The 22,294-nt window shown below is 39.0% G+C and overlaps 3 protein-coding genes across 4 annotated transcripts; all 3 read left to right on the top strand.

The window, feature by feature from the left end:
- Positions 1–1,363: 1,363 nt before the first annotated feature.
- LOC106710094 (protein Smaug) lies at positions 1,364–14,172 on the top strand. Of its 2 annotated transcripts, XM_045681026.1 has the most exons (8): positions 1,364–1,843; positions 3,068–3,278; positions 3,509–4,152; positions 4,240–4,458; positions 4,539–4,633; positions 4,785–4,918; positions 5,000–5,119; positions 5,195–5,884. In XM_045681026.1, exons 1-8 carry the CDS (start codon positions 1,591–1,593, stop codon positions 5,259–5,261), a joined length of 1,743 nt encoding a protein of 580 aa, XP_045536982.1. In that variant the 5' UTR covers positions 1,364–1,590; the 3' UTR covers positions 5,262–5,884. The 2 variants fall into 2 exon arrangements, with proteins under 2 accessions (XP_045536982.1, XP_045536981.1); XM_045681025.1 differs by lacking the exons at positions 5,000–5,119; positions 5,195–5,884 and adding an exon at positions 14,141–14,172.
- Positions 8,349–9,973, top strand: LOC106710133 (zinc finger protein OZF). The gene has a single exon (XM_014502120.2). The coding sequence runs from the start codon at positions 8,460–8,462 to the stop codon at positions 9,903–9,905; it is 1,446 nt and encodes a 481-aa protein (XP_014357606.1). The 5' UTR covers positions 8,349–8,459; the 3' UTR covers positions 9,906–9,973.
- A 26-nt stretch (positions 14,173–14,198) lies between the features above and the next one.
- On the top strand, positions 14,199–17,483 carry LOC106710105. The gene is made up of 2 exons (XM_014502082.2): positions 14,199–14,374; positions 15,902–17,483. The coding sequence occupies exons 1-2, from the start codon at positions 14,366–14,368 to the stop codon at positions 16,793–16,795; spliced, it is 903 nt and encodes a 300-aa protein (XP_014357568.2). The 5' UTR covers positions 14,199–14,365; the 3' UTR covers positions 16,796–17,483.
- The last annotated feature ends 4,811 nt before the right edge of the window (positions 17,484–22,294 follow it).

Raw genomic sequence — 22,294 nt, 5'->3', positions numbered from 1 at the left:
CATAAATTTTTGACGCCTTCCAATGCTGCTTTTGTTATAATTCTTAAGATTTAATATAGATATTTCTTTTGAATATTTATCCTCGCTGTAGCTCCGCAAAATAGCTTATTGAATTTACAGCGCATGCGCAGATAAGTTATGTAATAATAATATTTTTCTTTCACGTTCAATAAAAATTCTAGCAACCGCAGCCTTTCATTTCATGTTTCGGTCTCAGTTTAATAAAATAGTCTTGTCAAGTGCGTTGTGGCTGAAAATTGGAACTCATTTCAATTGAAGTTAGTGTAATTGATAAACTGACGATCTACGATGGTTCCCAGACATTTTTAACGACGGTTCAAATATACGAGAATATTAGGACAATGTTCAGATATATTTATACAAAATATAACCAACTAGCTTTCGCCCGCATCTCCGTCGGAGCGGAATTATAAAAAACTTAATAAGTAGCCTATGTGTTCTTCCGGACTATGCTGTACATCTGTGCCAAATTTCATCCAGATCCGTTGAGCCGTTTCGGACAAACATCCATACATCTGAGCTTTCGCATTGATAATATTACTAAGAAATCTGCAAGTTTTAAAAATGTCAATCTTACATCCGCTTCAATTTCATCATAATTCGGTGTGGTCTTAACTATAAAGAGCCGCCGATGATTGCGTCTTGTGTAAAAAAAATTGTCTCTAAAGCCATTCGTAATTGTAAAGTAAGGGATTCAACATTGACGCAACGAACGCTCGATCGAACACAAAATAACAAATTACCGCCAAAGCGCAGCGGCAGATTATCTGTCTCCTACATAATCTGTGGCATTGTCTGAAGGGCCACCGGAGGACGACGTGACAGGCGCCGGAGGATAACTATCTAAGAAGAAATAATTAAATATTAACTTAGTGCAAGACAGATCCGCCTTTTGCAACCAGTTACGTGATTTTCTAGGAATTAATACAGTTTGTATGGTTACAAAAAAATTAAGGTGTCCGTGTCATGTAAAGTTATTAATACATTTCAGCATAATCATTTTAAGAATACTAACAACAGATTTGTTTTTAAGAAATATTTAAAACAACATTTAGGAAGTAAAATTTTATTTGAAAAACAACTTCCGCCATCTCTTGTTAAGTAGACTGAGCACTTTTACAATATTCAGGCTATCGTATGGTAGATGGCGCTTATTCGTCGTTTTGTCAAAAAATTTATTTTAATTAAAGAAAATTAATAGAAAACGTCATGATATGTATTTGAAATTAATACTGTTTTTTGCTATTCTTTTTATATTTTATTAATTTGATAATTTTTGAAAATTTGTATTGTTATTTTTATCTGTAATCGGCCATTTTGGATTTTGATAATTTGACTGCTCTTCGAAATAAAATAATTGTTATGTTTTTATTCTACCTGCAATCTTCAAATCAAAATTAATAGACGAACACGTCATTCGCACCGGCCTTCCGCCCCAACCGCCGCCGCTCGCAGTATTGTTGCCACAAAAACTGGCCAAGTTACCGTCTCCCAATCAGCTGTCACGTACCTTTGACGTGTTGAATACAAACAGATCTCATTTAGTCGGTCTGATATGCCGTTGCGGCGATGAACGGCACGTTTTCCGAGCAGCTGGGGGGTGTGGCTGGAGTTTTCGAGCAATGGGGCACGTGCGAGAGAACCGTGGTGGCGTGTGCTCTGGCGCGGCGCGTGCCCTGGCCGGGGCTAAAGCTCGTGCAGCGCGCCGTGGAGGCTGCACTGCAGCAGCATGTGGAGGACGACCGCCTGGAGCGAGACGCCAACGACGAGACCCTACTGGCAAGCTTGTTAGCGCCCAGGAATGATGATGATGAAGATGAGGGTAAGATAAGATCAGATATTTAATTGTAATTACTATGAAAATATTTAATCAACTTTCATTTAGCTTTGTGACAATGTTTATGACACTTATTGGGTTGTAGCAAACTTTAGGGTGTATTCTGATATGACATTAAACAAATGAAACAAATTTTTATTTATTACAACAAATCGTATGAGAAGTAAACCTGGATTTTTAAACCGTGCGGAATGTAAATTCACGCAATGATAACAATACAGCTCAGACAAAGTAGCATCAAATGTAATTATATTTAAAAGATGCAATGTATTTTGTGCAATATAAATTATATTGATAGGTTATTAGGAAATTGGTCCCCCTCTCCCTTAAACCTATATAACAAATATATAGAAACAATTAATTTTAAGTATAGCTCAGCTAAGTGGTGTTACTGGAATCTAGACCTAACATAGCAAACAACAATGTAGTCTTGAACTCTAAGATAACACAAGGGTCACCTCCCATATTGCCGTGAACTAGGATGTTACAAAGTAAGTCATATTGTACTGACACTACTGACAACACTACTGCTTCAACATAATACATACAGGTTATGTGTGTAAAAATCTAACACTAAATTTGATTATTGTTTTTTATGTCAAAAGGTGGCAAATGGCAACCTGAATTCGCCAAAATAGCGAAGCGACTGTTGCCCAAAGTCACCCGCAAATGCAAATACATTGCCTACTTTTAATCACTGAAGAAGGGGACACACAGAAAGTGGATATTTCCCCTTCCTATTCGTACCCTCTTTCGTCAAATCCATTTCCCCTTCCCATTCTTTCCTAATGAGAAAATGGAGGGAAGGGAAAGAGGACTAAAATTAGGCTTCTAGTACCACACTAATCAGATGAAACACAGAATTGCTTCCATTTCATGCCTCTCTTCTGCTTGGAAGTGGTATTGCACCGGGTGACCTGGCCCATTTGTCCAACCAACCAATATTGTTGTTGTGGGATCTACCACTGTGAATTGTTATTATTTATTAGAATAGTTAATAGAAAGAAACCTATTACTAGTTATCACATTTGACAATTCTTAAAATGTATATTCACCAATTTTCTAACCAGAGTTCTGTAATTTTGGCTTAGTTACCTTGTATAACATCTTTTCTCCAACCTGCACACTAGAAGCAGCAGACGGCAACAGGTTTTAGTTATGAATGACATCGAAATTGAGTTTATTACTATATATTATGTGACATTGCAGGTGTAGAGCGACTGCGGCAGCTCGTGAGCCTGCTGCCGCTGCTGCGCGGCGACAACGAGCGCGGCAAGGCGGTGTACGTGGCCGCAGTGCCCGGCCTCGTGCAGCGCTGTGTGGACGCGCCGCGCCCCGCGCCGCACGCCGCCTCCGACCTCTGCCGCCAGCTGCTCTCCTACCTCCTCGTACATCCTGCGCTCACACAGCTCGAGCAGAGGTCAGGCACCAACCCCTCCGTATCTACTCCATTCCTCTTATTGAGATAATCTTGAACTAGCCATAGTCATTTAGGTGTAATGTCACATCCCATCTGTGTGCTGTGCAATAGTTTGTTTTGCTAAATCTAGTTTTCCCTTAGATATCGCGAGAAACATGAAATGGTTGTAAAAATTTTTGTATTACCTAAGCGAAAACAATTTAATAAAGAATAACTTGAAAACGTTTCAGAACACTGACACAGTGGCTACGCTACTTAGAAAATCACATATCGGGCAACAGAAACACCGAGTCCATCTGGCAGCAGCGGATAGACCCGTGCCTGTTGCCCGACACCAACATCTGGGGCGCCAACAACAGCTTCAGAAGAACGATAGGCAAAAACGTCGAATTCCGAGGCATCCTGGACTCGACGGAGCACTCCTACACCGATCTCCTGCAAGAGTCGTTCTCCAAGAACGGCCGAGACGTCGACATCAGCTTGGACGGCGAGCTGGCGAACTTCGAGGCGGCGATAGGACAGCCCAAGTCGCAGCGCTCCAACAGCCTGACGCCGCCGTCGACCGACTTCATGCAGATGTCCTCGTCGGCGGAGAACCTGACAGACGAGCCCTTCGTCCAGAAGCCGCGGAGCTTCTCGTTGTCGAGCGAACACAGCCTGAGTCAGCTGCGGCCCATCGGCGGCCTCTTCGGCACCACCGGCAGCGAGACCCGCCTCGACGACCTGCGCTGTCACAACTTCACCGAGCACCCCGGCATGTCCACCGTGGCCGCCTGGCTCAAGTCTCTGCGTCTGCACAAGTACATCTGGCTCTTCACCAACGTCACCTACGACCAGATGATGGCCATGGACGAGAAGTACCTCGAGAAGCTCGGTACGTCGGTGTGACACTGTGACTCGTTCTTCTCTGGATTAATCTTATGATATACGGCCATGTGTGTGTGTGTGTGTGTATGTGCAGGTGTGACGAAGGGCGCACGGCACAAGATCCTGGTGTCGATCAAGAAGCTGTCAGAGCGCGGCGCGGTGCTGGAGGCTGTGCGGGGCGAGCTGAGGGCGGGCGCTGCGGGCGCGGCGGGGGCGGTGCCGCGTGCGCTGGACCGCCTGCGCGCGCTGCTGCTCAGCCCCATGCCGCCCGACTCCGACTTGCCCCCGGCCATCGTCGCCGCGTTGGACCTCGGTAACACTACTAAACTTAGGGTTTCTCATTACCATATAGCACTTCCTGATTCTTTAAAACTATAATAGATGAACTTGCAGCGTCCAAGTGTCTGAGCGGGTGCTCCGGGCCCGCGCTGGAGCCCGAGCCCGACCACGTCGATCCCATGTCGCTCCATTGCTGGCTCGTCGAGAAGGTACCTCACATGAATAAAATTATATTAATCAAATTGGTAATATTATGCACGCTCTCCTGCAATGGGATAGAGAATTTCACCTTCCACGATATTGACCTTTGTTTTTTTAAGATCGACATTAGTGATGATATAACTGTGTGGTGTCCCGCAGGCGCTGCACCACGAGGCGTTCAGACGCGCCGAGCTGCAGGAGGCGCTGCGTCGGCTGCGGCACCGCCTGCCTCCCACACAGTTCTTCCACCACGTCGGGGAACTGCCGCTGCTCGCGCACAGGCACAAGCCCAGGTACACCACCGCTACTGTACCTCACTCAGTACCTCACTCTTACCTCGACGGTAAGTCGCTCATTGCCAATGCTTTCACCAGATGGCGGTCGGGCGCGGCGTGCCCACGTCCGGCGGGGGGCCGGCGCTTCGTGCCCCCGCCCCCGCGCGGCAAGTCCCACTCGTACCCGCCCTTCCCCCCGGCGATGTGGCCCCCGCCCCCGCTGCGCTCGGCCCCGCGCTCGGCCCCGCGCAGCCCGCGCTCCGCCCCCCGCGCCGCGCCCCGCCCCGCGCGCAGCCCACACGACGACTACTCCGGCCTCGACGCGCTCTGTCTGCAGATGACGGAGCAAGCCATCAACTGACCGCAGTACACATACCTGCACTTAGCTGCACCGTGTACATGTGTACACATTACACGTGACGGCACGTCTACTGACTATTACACAAGTGACCGCGTGACAGATAGATATAGATTTCATTATTTATTATTTAAAAACAAAGTCCGAGCAAGACTCACTTGACAGAAACTAATAAATATGGCGGATATAGTTTGTGATAAACTAAAAATCCTTTCCTTTTTTAATATTATTTTGTATAAAATGCGTTGAGTGTGTACAAATCAATTACACGACCATGGCCATGTCTCATTAAAGATTTTAGACATTTAAAATCTGTTCCATACAAATATTTTTAGTTTATACCATTGTATACTTTGAGTATATATTACAATACAAATGAAAAAAAAAATGTCAATTGACCACAAATATAATAGGAGCATGGGAATTTAATTGATTTAAATGAAATTATGTTGACAAACAATAATATAAAGATGTTTGTAATATTGCTGTTTATGGCAACACCAGTGTATGAAGTGAGTGTTGCTCTCTACAAACGGAATTATATCGGAATTGGTGCAATGTGAGAACTTATAGTGCAATTAGAGTTTAATAATTAGTTAATATATTTATAAACAGACATATTTTTAGGCGGTTAGTTGATTTTATTTATTACATTTAAATGATATTGTGAAAATTATTATAACATTGACATTGAAGTAATTTTATTTTGGGCACAGATTTTAATATTGACGCTATGCTTTTTAATACACAATTAATATTTGTATTTTGAAGTGTTATGATATTTTTTTTGTACTATATTTAGTTGTAATTTAATTATCAACTTATGTCCCATTAGTTTTTATATAATATAATATTTATTTAACAATTATAGTAACAAGTAACATAATTATATTTATAAAACATGAATCAGATAAGTGTAAAAATGTTGAACTGTCAATTTGTTATACATTGTGTACATAATTATTGATATTTTGTGCGGGATTAACTATAATGTTGTAATTTATTTTAATTTCAATATTTTATAATAATTTTAAATTATTACAATTAAATTGTTATATTAATTTATTTGGGGACACATTTGAGGGACAACGGACATAGACAATTTATATATTTGACATTTTGTACATAAATGCTAAGGTGAATTAAATTAATTTTATAAATGTAAGTTAGTTTTGGCGCAAAAAGGTTTTTTTAGCAATATTATTGTAGAAAATGTGAGCGAGCGGCGAATTAAGATGTCGAATACAAATTGTATATAAGTGACAGTGGATGAGGCGCATTATTGTGCGGCCCGGCTTTGCGTGCGTGTCATGCGCGTGTCGTGCGCGTGTCGTGCGCGTGTCGTGCTCGTGTCGTGCGCGTGTCGTACAGTGTCCTACATCTCTCTGGTGCTAATGTATGTAGCTGCGTGTCGTGTGGCGACGCCGCCGGAGCTTATAGTGTATAGGAGCTGCGGCCTAACTGAGTGTTTGTGTGCGTCTCGCGAGTCTCACTTTCAAATGCTGCAATCTTTTGTTACAATAAAACTTAATGTTGCAACATCTGGGATACTGTTTTACCGACCTGGATAACTATTGTCTATGACTTTGTAAAGAAATGGCAGCCATATTTTATTCAAATAAGAAAATTAGATTCCATTTGGATTCAAGTATATAATATGCGAGAATAAAATTAATACATTATTAACACAAATCTTCTTAAATTATCTTTTCTCCTAATAATGCAAAAGATTGCAGTATTGGTTATAGTCGTTCAATTATTTACTAGATGAATGAATGTCAATAAATTATGTTGCCTCCATACATTGAACAGCCAAGTAAGCGACAGATGAAACATTTGTTTATGTTTGCAGATTGCAAATTTGTATGAATTGAAGCTTTTCAATATGTTAAGAAGAATTTTTTATATAAAACTGAAGTAACACAAAGTTTGTGGGAGTATTTTTATAAGGTTTTCTTTAGTGAGAGATATCAGTGGAATAGTTTCCCCGGTGATGAGCGAACTTTGCATGTGTATTTTGTTGACTGATTGCATAATTTATGAATGGGGTGAAAGTTGCGCAGAGCATTGTCTTTATTATTTAGTTTTTAACTGCAATATTTAATAAGCAATCATAGTAAATCGTTTTGACTGGATCAAAAATATTTTTGATTGTAAATTGTGAACTTTACTAGTTATACTTGTTTTATGAGGAAGTAAGTTTATACACTCGGTGGTACCTTACCAGTCCCCTTCTTAAGTCATCGACGATTGCAACCTCCAGGAACCGCTTTGACGCGGCGCTTACGAGTGGACGACGGGTAAATGCCGCGGCGAGGCGGTGCCAGGTTGGTGTAATTAGCGAGACCTGTAGAACACGAGACGAGGGTGCTTTGGGCAAACGACCAGTTCATTCACTCGACCTTCCTGTTTTATTTCTGAACACTGTTAACTTTTCCATTTTGCTTTTTACTGTTTTAATGGACTCGGCTTGTTTCTTTTCTGTAATTTAAGCACTGTGTATCTTGACTGTGATAGAGAACAATGAAGTAAACTTCCAATATATATATAAATATATAAAAATATGCAAATGTTTTGAAATAAATCATATTCAATTCGATTTTCATTTTTTATTTTCTATTCAAATAATTAACTGTAATTAAATGTACTTATACTGAGATGAGTTCATATCCTCCTCTTGCGCTCGAGGAGCAGTAGAACGAAATTAGATCCTAATGGAAAATCTTAATAATTAAATAATAACGTTATCAGATAAGGGGCATTAGGTGTTAAGGCTAATACTCTCCAATAAATCACATCAAAACTAGTTTTGTTTCGTTTTGAGGATGTTACGAAAGTGTGAATTTGAGAAAGTGCCTGATCCGAAACTGTAACAAAATGCTAAATATTTATTTTCCTGACTTATAGGAGATTAGATTGTTAAAACATCGTGAACCCTGCGGCCTAACGTCTTCACCGATTTTAAAATAATGGCCAAAATCCTTGTATCCAACGTCACAACGTAATTTACTCTTTTCATTTTCAAGAAACCTTTTAAATTTGACATTGACAATTGTCATTGAAATTATGGCGGTTTTGGTTCATCTTCATCATCATCATTTATTAAATATTAAGATCGAATCGATCTGCGCGATTACTTACAATACATTTATATGAAACGAAAATTGGACACTATTAAAGGGCTGAAAATCTTACATTACAATGGATTTAAACTTGTGTAGAGTGTGTTTAGATAAATCTGCAACCATTTCTGTGTTTAGTAAACAAAATGATATTCAATACAGTGCTAAAATAATGCGGTGCGTCAATATAAATATTAGTGAAGAAGACGGATTACCATCAATGTTATGTTCTAATTGTGTTGCTGAGCTCGCTGTATGCTACCAGTTTGTGCAAAAATGTGAAGCATCCGACAAAACATTACGGTCACTATCCAATGACTATTTCAGCGAAATACAAACAAAAATTAAAGTAGAAGTTAAGCTTGAAAACGTTGAAGAAGTAAACGAATTTGATCACGACTATGATTTGTCAGATGCCGCCTCTGAACATTTGCAGAATATTGAGAAAAAGAAAGGTAAAAGAAAAGAAAGAAAAAAATTGTTTAAAAAGAATGTGCGGAGAACCAAAGCTGCTCCTATACAGTGTGTTATTTGTGGTCTGCTCGTAATTAGCCCATCGGCAATGCAAAATCACATGCGCATTCACACCGGTGAGAAACCATTTGATTGTTCGTTTTGCGAAGCCAAGTTTCGTACGAAAGGTGCAATGAAGCGGCACGTTGACACCTACCATTGCAAGCGCGAAAGAAAATTTACCTGTGAAACGTGCGGCAACAGCTTCTTTAGGAAAAACGATATCATCACACACATGAGGGTGCATTCTGGAGAGAGACCATACGTCTGCCCATTTTGCTCTCAGCGTTTCCGGCAGGCGGCTTCGTTGATACGACATAAGAGGACACACACGGGTGAAAAACCTTATTCTTGTCCAATATGTGACAAGAAATTTGGTGACAAAAATCTTGTCCGGAAACATCAAAGCGTGCACAGTGATGAGAGGAACTTCAGCTGCCATCTATGCAACAAGTGCATGAAATCCAAGACTGCACTGAATGCTCACCTGAATTTACATACAAATGAAAAGCAGAACATTTGCAGTTTCTGCGGCATGGCCTTCGCAATGAAAGGCAACTTGCAAACGCACATACGACGAGTGCACTCTGAGAAGTCGGGACAGTGCAACATTTGCTTAAAGACATTTTCGAACCTTGAGGTGCATATGCGTAAACACACAGGTGAAAAACCTTTCACATGTGGGTTGTGTAATGCAGCATTTGGAGTAAAAAGGAGTCTCGCTCACCATATCATGTTTAAACATGAAAATGCTGAGAAGTTCAAATGTTCCATAGGGGAATGCACCAAAACATTTCCCACTGCCACCATGCTGGAATTCCACCTGCTGAAGCAGCACACCAACCACACTCCATACATCTGCCAGTATTGTTCACGGGGGTTCTTCCGCACCAGTGATCTCTCTAGACATCTTAGAGTTAGTCATATTGACAGTCAAATTAAGCCAATATCTTTAAAACCTTTAGTTGCTAAGCCATGTACATTGCAATATTCAGTTCCAAATGTTATGTAGATATTGTAACTAGATATTTAGTAAAACCGAAGAAGAAAGATCTTTTTGAAGGATTTGAAATATTACATTAGCGGTTAAAAATGAAATTCATTATGATCTCTAATCTAGTATATATAGAATAACAATTCTACTTTTTAGTATAGTTTCATAAGAATTTAAGTAACATGAATATAACAGACATTCCTTTTTCAAAGACTTAATTTTATTTTTAATTGTAAGCCCTTTTCTGTTATGTGCCATTTGAAATTATTGTCATCAATCAACTTTGAAGGTCTTTCTTTTGATATGTACAATTCTGATATATACAAGTGCAAATTTAGGAAATTGATGGAGTTTTGGTATTGTGTATTATTGACTTCACAAATAACAGTATTTTCAAAAATTAAGTTAAAATGTTTCTATAAAGCTTTTTATTATTTATTTAAATGCAGAGATAAGGAGGTAGAAGTAAGCAGAACAGAATATAGTGGTCTGCTATAAATTTCTATATTTATTAAATTAGTTAAACCTTTTTGGGTTGAAATGTATACATAATATTTACTTAAGCATAAACATAAGATATTAAATACTTAGCATAAGCATATTAGTGAGTATATAACTTTACATGAGATATGTCAGTTCTAAACTTTTCTAACTAAATTGAACTGGTTCAATACTATAAGCTAAAATTTATTCTTTAAAAAAAATTGTGATTGTAACTGTTCTAGTCACTAAGATTATATTATATAAAAGACTGAAAGGCATGTTTTTGTCATTAATTTGTATGTCATGTCAACATCATGAAGTCATGACAATCACACTGAACAATAAAGTATTTTTACTTTAAGGACTGTTTCATTTTGATATGATAATTGTAACATACCCACATATTTACGTTTGTGAATCTACACCGTCACAAACGACATACGTGTTCGACTGTCTGGTTACTGTCTGTCTACTGTTCGTCGTCAGGTTGGTCATATGATTTTGAAGTGCTCCCTTCTCGTTTTTTACAATGTTTTAAATGTGAATATTGTGGACAAATTCGGCCGTAGCTACGATTTTAATCGGTAGATTTGATTCCTTGCTATGATTAGTTGACCACAACTTGTATGTTCTCATCACTTGATAGTTGCCTTTAGAGGAATAACGTAATTCCTTCAAGGGCCAAATATACAAACAATTACAATGACTGCATTAGGAACCACACATGCATGGTATGCATTAAATATGCGTTCAGCCTTTAATTGTTGCATTGTCTCGCTGACAAGTTGGTACGCAAGTGACAAATTAAATTAATATTTTATACACGCAACGCGCAAAGTTATTCTAAAACAAATAACAATCTTACTAATTTGGATAACTTAAGAAATTCACTGAGGGCAAACATCGAAATACATTATTTTACTAGAATGTGTACCGGATGGGTAATATTAACAATATATTTTTCCTTTATTGTGAGACCCCTGATGTCACATTTGTTTAATTAAACAATATTTTAAACTATTAATTAAAGTAGAAGGATCTATCACTCACACATGACTTCCCCTAACAGGTCCCGAACAACCCCATCCTGTCCAACTGTCGCACGGTGGTCTCAAATCGGATTTGAGGGACTTAGGGTCAAAGTGTTCGTTACCAGTTTTTTCTTTATGGAAATGAGTAGAGGACATCAACCCAAATAATAGTTGTCATGTACATTTTTTGCCTAAAGGTTGTAGTTTGGACAGAAAAAAATAATCATCGTTTTTTTTGTATGAAACGCATCAAAAAATGTTAAATTGTAGCTAAGCCCTGTTTGATCCCACCTTCAAACCTTTTTTTTCTTAATCCCTGTCTAGTCTACTATCGTTACACATAGTAAACTTGCGCAACTAGCTGCTACTCTTCGAGATTAAACGATTTAAAAATTTGCAAAATCAGGATTATTTTTAAAATATTTATTTTGTATTTACATATTTTATTTGCACCTACTTTATAAAGAACTGAATAAAAATTTATTTAAACTATGATTATAATGTCAATATCAAACATAATATCAAAAACTAGTGTCTAAACTTACTCACTATTGCTATCACCATGTTGCAATTGCAATGTATCTACATCTTGAAATTTGATTTCTGACTCTCTCGAAAAAGGTAGCAGCTCTTTGGCTCTTGGCGATAGAACCATTGCATTTTGATTTCTCATACGAGGTCTTAGCGCTGAAATCTTCGGATCAGACGACAACCTTTATTTACTTCAACCTTTTTGAATTTTGATGGCTCCGAGTGTTTCTATTTCACCTCTTATACTAGTTCTTATAGCTGCCAAATTTGATTTCTGACTCTGTCGAAAAAGGTAGCAGCTCTTTGGCTCTTGGCGATAGAACCATTGCATTTTGATTTCTCATACGAGGTCTTAGCGCTGAAATCTTCGGATCAGACGACAACCTTTATTTACTTCAACCTTTTTGAATTTTGATGGCTCCGAGTGTTTCTATTTCACCTCTTATACTAGTTCTTATAGCTGCCACTGTTGATTTTGTTTCTTTTGTAAATTAAAAAAAAATAGGACGACAATAGAACGTTGAAGACGGTCGGTCATTTTCCCAAACAATACTTCCATCAGATTTCTGCAGCCTTATTGGAACTAGACTAGCCATAAAAATACTAGTCATCAAATTCTTCATCTGACTTCTGTTTGTAGTTACTTTGACGGGAAGCTCCATCTAAGCCCCATTTACTAATAAGCTGTAATTCTGCAGTAGAGTCCAAGTCAAAAGCAAGTACATCCAGAAGTCATGATACTGTCAAGTTCAGCAGGGGCTTGAAGTTTAATGGATGCTCCTTCATTAGTAATTGTCTTGTCTTCTTTGTCTGGATAACACTGTAATTTGGCTTGCTTAAGCTTAATAATATGACGGATACAGCTCAGAGCCAGTTTCGCCCACTGCCTCTCTAAAATTGATGTATTGCCACTTCGATAGTTTTAGGGAAACAAACAATGCTTAGATGGAGCTTCCCGTCAAAGTAACAGGAAACAGGAGTCAGATGAAGAATTTGATGACTAGTATTTTTATGGCTAGTCTAGTTCCAATAAGGCTGCAGAAACCTGATGGAACTATTGTTTGGGAAAATGACGGACCGTCTTCAACGTTCTATTGTCGTCCTATTTTTTTTTTAATTAACAAAAGAAACAAAATCAACAGTGGCAGCTATAAGAACTAGTATAAGAGGTGAAATAGAAACACTCGGAGCCATCAAAATTCAAAAAGGTTGAAGTAAATAAAGGTTGTCGTCTGATCCGAAGATTTCAGCGCTAAGACCTTGTATGAGAAATCAAAATGCAATGGTTCTATCGCCAAGAGCCAAAGAGCTGCTACCTTTTTCGACAGAGTCAGAAATCAAATTTGGCAGCTATAAGAACTAATATAAGAGGTGAAATAGAAACACTCGGAGCCATCAAAATTCAAAAAGGTTGAAGTAAATAAAGGTTGTCGTCTGATCCGAAGATTTCAGCGCTAAGACCTCGTATGAGAAATCAAAATGCAATGGTTCTATCGCCAAGAGCCAAAGAGCTGCTACCTTTTTCGACAGAGTCAGAAATCAAATTTCAAGATGTAGATACATTGCAATTGCAACATGGTGATAGCAATAGTGAGTAAGTTTAGACACTAGTTTTTGATATTATGTTTGATATTGACATTATAATCATAGTTTAAATACATTTTTATTCAGTTCTTTATAAAGTAGGTGCAAATAAAATATGTAAATACAAAATAAATATTTTAAAAATAATCCTGATTTTGCAAATTTTTAAATCGTTTAATCTCGAAGAGTAGCAGCTAGTTGCGCAAGTTTACTATGTGTAACGATAGTAGACTAGACAGGGATTAAGAAAAAAAAGGTTTGAAGGCGGGATCAAACAGGGCTTAGCTACAATTTAACATTTTTTGATGCGTTTCATACAAAAAAAACGATGATTATTTTTTTCTGCCCAAACTACAACCTTTAGGCAAAAAATGTACATGACAACTATTATTTGGGTTGATGTCCTCTACTCATTTCCATAAAGAAAAAACTGGTAACGAACACTTTGACCCTAAGTCCCTCAAATCCGATTTGAGACCACCGTGTGTCGGCTCCCTCCCAAAATCAACGACGCGTAAATCCGCGCTCGAATTTCAAACTCACAGCGCGCGGCCGCTGTCGGTAACAGCGCAGTCGCGTCGGTAAAGCGGCACCAGGTGTTGTGATCCTTTCTCTTTTCTACAGGTAACATGGAGCCTCTCACTCTCGCGCCAATTAGTCGAGAGGTGATCCGAGAGGCCGTTAGCCCGCGGCCGGCCGACGCGACGCACGTCCCGCTCCGCCGCAGACAGTCGCATTCGCGCCGCAGACCATCGCAGCCGTGTCAAGTGTCGTGCTCGTGATGTTGTGATACGTGAAGTTCCACTGTGTTTCCATTGTTGATATCGTTCAAGTGTGTCACTATCCGCCATGAGTGAAGTGAGTATTTAAACTGAAATACCGGAATGCGCCCGCGCTCCAGTTAAGCTTAGGATCGGCCGCGATCGCATTCGCGAGTTCGTAGGTCGACGGCACCGGCATGGGATACTCTCGCAGTGGTCGGATCGGACGGTGGCCGACTGCGCTCTGCTCGCCAGCCGCCAACCGCGAGTTTTCCTGTACGATGGACACACATGCGGATTTGTGACCTTTAAAATGGATAGCTTTTTACCAAGCGTCGCAGCCGGCAGTCGTTCGCGGCCGAGATTACCTGTACTGTTATACATCTGATAAAGACGGTTTATCTTCGATGCCGTTCGATTTATGCGATCGAATGTTCCTGTAGCGAATGACGGCTATTGTCTTATCATGTAACATACCTACAACACAATAATTGTCGATTAAAGCGACTTTAATTCGTTTTGGTTATTTATTCAACTGAAACGTTACAAATTAATGTCCTCGTACCCACATCTCCGCTACATCGTGCACGTCAACAACAGTTATTTCAATTTACATGAATAGTATGTCAATGTGGAATGTATGTAGATCTCAAATGATGTCTGTAAAACAACTAGCATAAGAATATCAATAAATAACTTTGAGTCTTTCATTAATTCATTAATTTTTCTATATTATTATAGAAATACAGAACCAAGAAATAAAAACCATGTGACCTAGTAGACTTGAAACAGTAAAGGTATTGTGGTACCGGGCTGAGGTCCCAGCGCCAGTCGGGCCAGTGCACTTGGTGCAACAGTACACTGCTCGACCTCTAAATCAAATCACTGCTAAATTGATATCCACTATTGAGGGCAATTAAATTTGTTCATAGAAAAGCATAGATTTCTATTATGATGCGTCATTGATCAAAGCAGAACGTAAGATTTGGTAAAATTCGCGTAAGAAGAAAAGTAATGTCGTTCAGTTCGATAAGTTGAACGGTAACAGCATCGCCTGTTAATCTAACAGTACATAAACGTGTTTCGTACATATCAGCATAAATGATTGAAATCACGTCATGCAGCCGTGGCGACCTTTTCAAACCTAAATACCTACCTACCTACCGGAGTTGCGAGTCGGCGCACGTTTTTATATTTACTGAGATCGCGACGTCTCCATTAAAACATCTGTTGCAGAAACTGTTGAATTTATTTAATTTGTGATTAATCCAAATGACTCATGGTTTGTACTTTTCAATTTAAACTCGTTAACATTGGCGGCCGATGGCTAGTGTAACGACAGCTCGTATTGAAATAAGTCTAGACGTCTTTCATAACATACATTAAAAAGGCCTTACTAGTAAGGTATATAGACTGGTTTTGCGCGATCTATTTATAAGGTCAATAGAAACAAGTATATCAAAGCATCGAGAGACCGAGACATACTTTACTCGGTACTATCGCGTTCTCTGCGGCGACGCGATCTGAGGTATCCTCGCTCGAGTGTATCGTATTTACTACCTATGCAATTTTACTGGGAGTGTTATCCAGTCACCGGAAATTTATTTTAATCTCTTCGTTTCAGGCGTCGCTGAAAGAAGATCCTCTCTCGAGGATACAGAGGGAGATAATTGAGGTGACGGAGAGGGAGCGCGAGTTCAAGGAGGGGCACTTCAGAATGAACAGGCTTCTGTCGGAGTCCACCGTGGACGTGGCCAAGCAGAACGGGCACGTGAACGGCGACGCCACGGACAAGCCGCAGCGGACTCTGAGCCGCGCCGTCTCCACCTCGCAACTGCTGGGCCCTGTCACGCCCTCGCCGCCGCCGCCCACGCAAACGCTGCTCCACACGAATGGCTATACGCGCAGGTTCACCCCGCAGACGGGGACCAAGGGCATCATGCAGCGGTTCATCGCCAGCAAGGGAAAACTGTCCGTGGGGACGTCCCCGGTGTCGCCCACCTCGCCCGTGGGCCTGGCGCCTCAGCCGATACTCTCGCCGGCAGCGCTCGCGCCTATCACGATAGCGCCCGCCGCCATCACGCGGACGCCCGAGGGTAAGCCCGTCCGCAAGGGGTACGTGCCCGTCGAGGAGAAAATACAGAAGGAGCTCCAGGAGATGAAGGACAGGGAGCACGAGCTGAAGAAGATGAGGAGAAGGCAGAAGCCGTTCGACATCGAGCTGAGCGAGAACGAGACGAGCTCGGAGTCGGAGGAGGAGGAGGGTGTTGTGCCGGGTCGGCTCAAAGCCGCAAGATCCATCGGCGAGCTGTACGCAGCGCTCGGCGACGAGGCGCGCTCGCCCTCGCCGCGCACCGGCTCCGGCCACGACTCGTTAGGTAGCCTTAAACCGGCTAAGTCGCTGGCCGAGCTGTGCGAGCTGGCGCCCGGCCAGGAGTTCCTGGCCCCGAGCTCGACGCGCCTCATCGCGCAGTGGGAGTCCATCATCCAGCAGAAGCAGGAGGCAGGCGCCGCCTAGTGTGCCACGAGACGATGCATTAAGTTAAATCGTGTGATCTACTCGTTACGTAACACGTTAGGCTGTTCAAATTGTAAGTGTCCGGTGTGCGCGTGACATCGTTGTAAGAGCTCGGCCTCCCCGGGTGGTCTCCCACGATTCGACCGCGGGTTGATCGATTTCCCCCGAGCCGCGAATGATGTAGATGGAGGTTATCATATCGACAATTATCTCTCGCGCGGTGGAAAGCAGCCGCCATATGAATTCGTTTTCGAAGTGTGAGTAAAGTTGGCAAGTTTCTTTCTATTGTTCGCGGCCGTCGGTTTCCGAAAGAGTTGTCGTTTTTGCGGCGGCGATTTCCCGCGCACGGCGGCTGGCGGCGGCAGCGCTGCGGCGTCGGTATTGTTCCCGCTTCCCGCGCGCCTCCGACACACCCGCGCCGTGAAACTGTATCATGTGTAAAAACCGACTAATAACCATTCAAATCGCTGCTAGCTCTGTATTGTCGTTTTATTGTACTTATATAGATTGCATAGCGTTTCCGAACTCAACGACTACAAAAAACGTCCAATACTTCACATTTGCCTTTTAATCGCAGCATATCATGATTATTTTATCATATGTTTTGTGAAGATATGTACTATAATGTTCATATATTTTACTTGTTATCGTTAAAATGAACTATGGATATAACAAAAATATTTTTAAATCAAGGAAATGAAATAAAATCATTAATTTTTATATAAAAAATTATAATTTATGTTATAACTAAGATTTTAAGTCACTCGTTATAAGATTGTCGCGGGCCTTCAAAATAGAATGTAATTAGTAAATATAAAAAAAAATTATCTACTTAATATATGTTTTCATGAAAGGATCATGCCATTTTTATATCTGTAGGTAATTTCAATATTTAGTAGGAATTACGCACTGATAGTATTCTACCGCCGGCGGTTTAATAAACAAAAAAATAATTACTATGCACATACGTACGTTTCACACAAATATTTATGTATAGACTAAAAAGTTTTACAGACTGACATAATGTTTACAACACGACAAAATATTACCTAGTCGTTGTCGAAATTTCAAAAACAATACTATTATTTATTTAAATTTTTATTTTAATAATTAACTATTTGGTTTTAAAACATCCACTTCTTATTATGATTAACATTCTTTTGTAAATAATTTATACTTCGCATTTAGCCCTTTATTTATTTTTATTCTATAGAAGAAATTTATTATTAAATAGGACAAAAAAATCAACTTTTATAATTTTTTTTGTACTTAAATAAATCTGAAATTAATTATTTATAGCGTAAAATTTGCAACTTGTATACAACAAAAAAATAATTTCCTAAACTATAAAAAATTGTAAATTTAAAGTGTCAATTAGTGTGCCTTATTGTTGAAAACATTGATCATTGATAATTTATGGGAATTAGCACAACTTTATACATTTGCCTTACTATTTTTACATTATGATAAATCGAGTTTTTTATTGACATTGTTACAGAAATTGTTGTGAACAAATGTACAATGTATTGATACTATTTCAGGTATTGTAGAACATGTACTCTTTTTAGGCAAATTACCTAACATAAACATAATAAATAACAATATGATTTAGCAATGGGCAAGTTTGATTTTTTGAACTTTATTATAGTTCACAATATATTGTTATATAAAATCTACAAATCTCCTAAACAACTCAATATATCCCTTTCTTGTATTAAAAAAATTCCTATTTATTTGAATAAATATATACTAACGATGTGATATGTGAATGCCTTGAAAGTTGATAGAATATTTTTTTGTATTTTTACTCGCGGCCTCGTGACGTTTTAAAATAATATTGTAACTGAATTTGTACACATACATTTACAAATAGAGTATTTATATTGTGCATAGTAGAATAATTGTTAAATTATGTTAAGGTTTTTGCAATAAACGAGGTTTTAAAAGCATATTTTTTTTAATCTTTAGTATATTTCTTACAATTATTGTAAATACAAGCTGTCGCCCGCGACTCAAAAACTAAATAAGTAGCCTATGTTTACTTCCAGACTATGTTCTACATCTGTGCCAAATTTCATCAAGATCCGTTCTGGAGATACCTTCAAACAAACATCCATCCATCCATCCAAACAAACACAATACATCCAACATTATGGCGCAGATTCATGCACATTATTTGAACCGCATTATACCAGTGTTACCCTCTAATAAAGGTATGGCGCTAACTAAACATCCGTCCTTGCGACACAACCGCCGAGTGTGTGAAAGTTCATAGGTAAAGAAATTTGAAGAATGTTTCGTGTGATTGTAAGTTTGTAAAACATGACGCCATTGTTTTATTTTCATTGGTTTAAACCAAAGATGCATACTTGAAGAGTTTGAGAAAAAGGCGGGAAAATACAGCTTGCATCAATAACTCCAGTCTACTTGAACATATTACCAAGTGATAGATATTATAAAATCGCCTTTTAAAAAACAAAAAAAAAACTATAAGCCTTTTTACACAATACAGTGTCAGCCGATACACTTGACAAAGGAGAACATAAAGGTTCAACATTTGTATGTATTAGGCAGTAAGTAGGTGACCGCTGTCGTCTACAGTGCAATCGTCATAAATCAGCAGAGATAAAGTGGGACAAGAAGTGTTGACACATACGCTAGCCTTGCGCGCGACGCGATGGATAGACATTATGCCGGACACACACGTTACGTATTACATTCGTAACTTACTCGCGAACCTTGTGACCAAAACTATGTCATGCCTGCAATGTCACATGTCAAATCATGTATTTACAATGTATCTTCTATTATTTGTCGTGTATCGAGACGCGACGCGATTGTTTTGTAAACCACGTATCTAATTGTGTTTAGTTATAATTATAAACAACGACATAGCAATGATTATAATCAAGAGCGCTGGCTCAGCGGCGAGCAGGCTTGTGTCTTGCGCTCTAGGGCAAAGGGTTCATCTTTACAAAAGTTTCGATTCACTAAGTTCCTTCTCACTCATACTAGGACGAAGATTTTAAAGTCCCTTGTTCGTTTTTTTTTTTTCAGTTTATAAATTTTCATAATTTCAACCCTGAAGTAAGATACCTCGTGGATAGTTGTTCACGTGTAATGTACCTCAGTTTGTTATATGTTGAGATTAAGTATATTACGAGCTGAGCGTGCGATCACGACAAACTTTATACCATAGCAACGTTTCAGTTAGCACCTGACTGCTCGCTTATCGCATTTTATATAACTACAGCAAATTGTCGCTCGTTACGTCTGTACGGACACGTGGACCGGCAGCTTAAAGACAAATTGAAGGTTTATTATTAAATTAAATATTGGTATTTTACTACTTTTTTTAGTAATCTGTCGTTAAATTTATCTATTTACGATAAAACAGTAATATACAACAGATTTTTTTTTAAATTCTAATTGTGTATAATTTTTTTTCTGCGTAAACTAATGTTGCTGCACACAAAAGTTGTTGCACCACAACTTACTGAAGCTCCCACGCGGTCGCACACAGAGATGTCGGTATTCCTATGTAATGGACCGTTTAGAATATCCGGTCGACAATTCCTAACAATTCGTATCAATACATATACTGGAATTAAAATATTTTTTAGTTGAACGTACTGATGACGCATCATTGTAACGAATTTCACTGTTTTTAAATAACTAATCAGTAGATTACACTGCAGTTGTTCTTTTGTATTACAAGTTATCGAACATCTAGATTATTATGTTTATCGTATATTTGTGGTGTAACAAGCAGAGTTGGCGCGTTGCCGCTCCGCTCCTACGCAAATATCGTAACATTCCAAAAATGCGACGTTGCTGTTTTGACTTAGTATTGTTTACTGCGAGTGCGAGAAAATTGATTCGTTTTGATTCATAAAACTATCGTTTGTTCTTCATTTAGAGTTAAATTAATAAAATCACTTCCATTACGAAATATAAATACACTAATACATAATTAGTGTATTAAATTAATACAAATAATACATAATTAGTACACAAATTATTAAGAAACTAATGAAAGTTAGATGAAAAAAGTATTAAACTTGTTTCTAGTTCAATTATTTTACAACACGCTTACTACCAACTTGCATAATAAAGACATAAACGCGTCCGATAGAGAAACGTGGAGCGCATCATCTCGTTCCCTACGAGATGACTACTGACATGGCGGCGCGAGGCGAGCCGGCTGTGGCGCTGGCGGTACGCGCCTTAACTGTTTAATGTCAAGTTCATATTTAATCGCCTCGAAAACACTGACTCAAGATTCAATGAGGTCTTCGCGATATACTTGACATAGATTTATTGCAAAGTTTATCATTATATTGAGCTGTCCTACATGTCGCAAATAGTAAGTATTACACAAGGAAAACGGAGCGACAGAAATCAGTTCGTGTTCTGATAAGACTATTTTAAACTGGAAAAAAGTTTTGACCGCAGATACACTGCTCAATGTGACTATAGCTTTAAATTTTAGTTTGACAAATTGCTACAAACTATATTTTCAAAGACACTTTTGTTGTTAATGAGCATTGGTTTAGCTTTCTAAGTAAAAGTAGACCATCGAAATGAATTAGCGATGGCTGCGATATGAAGCTATCGCAATAACTATACCCCTCCCCAACCCTCCTCACCTCACCGAACTTGCCGAATAATTCGCCTAAGTGAAAGAATAACGAACTCGGATCATTGATCTAAATTAGGAATGCAAGTAACATAAAAGTGCTGGCTGTTTTCCTTAACCGACTTCAAAAAGGAGGAGGTTCTGAATTGGTTTGTATGTTTTTTATTTTTTATAAATACAATTCGAACGAACACCTTCGACTTACGAAATACAACGACAAATATCTTTCAGTGTTAATATTAAACGCAAATTACCTATTTGTAAAAGACGTATCAAAAGTAACCTATCTTCGTATCATTCATCAGGGGTGTCAGAATGATTTATTATGCAAATGTTTGATGACTTGCGTAAAGGTCAAGTCGCGGATGAACTCGTCAAGTCAGCGCTCGTGGCGGTGACGGCGGCGCGGCAACCCTCCCTTGCGTAATTGGATACCGACATAAAAACCACTGTTATTGACATTTAATAATAATTACATACAACAAAATCAAATATTAAACTTCATTTGTTTTTTATAAAATCTGTTCGTCGAATTAACAATAAAGATCGGGTGACAGGTCGTTATACGTGAGAAAAGTCGGAATTATAGGAATTTTTGTCTTTCACACATTCAACTGAGTGAGATGTATGTATTTATTATTGAAGGTGTTTGAATTACAATATTGAAACAATGTAAACATGATTGTGAAAGCATAAAACATTTTAAAATAAGAAAACAAATTATAAACAACTTACTCGTACATTATAATTGCAAATTATTCAAATATTTTATTAACTCAATAATCAGATCACACAATGGAATTACTTTTGCAGTTGATACAGCTTTATGTAAGGTAGTGTGAAGATGTCCACGTGTCTTC

The sequence above is a fragment of the Papilio machaon genome, chromosome 14, assembly GCF_912999745.1.
Source record: "Papilio machaon chromosome 14, ilPapMach1.1, whole genome shotgun sequence".
Lineage (NCBI taxonomy): Eukaryota > Metazoa > Arthropoda > Insecta > Lepidoptera > Papilionidae > Papilio > Papilio machaon.
This window is presented reverse-complemented; position numbering and strand designations above follow the sequence as displayed.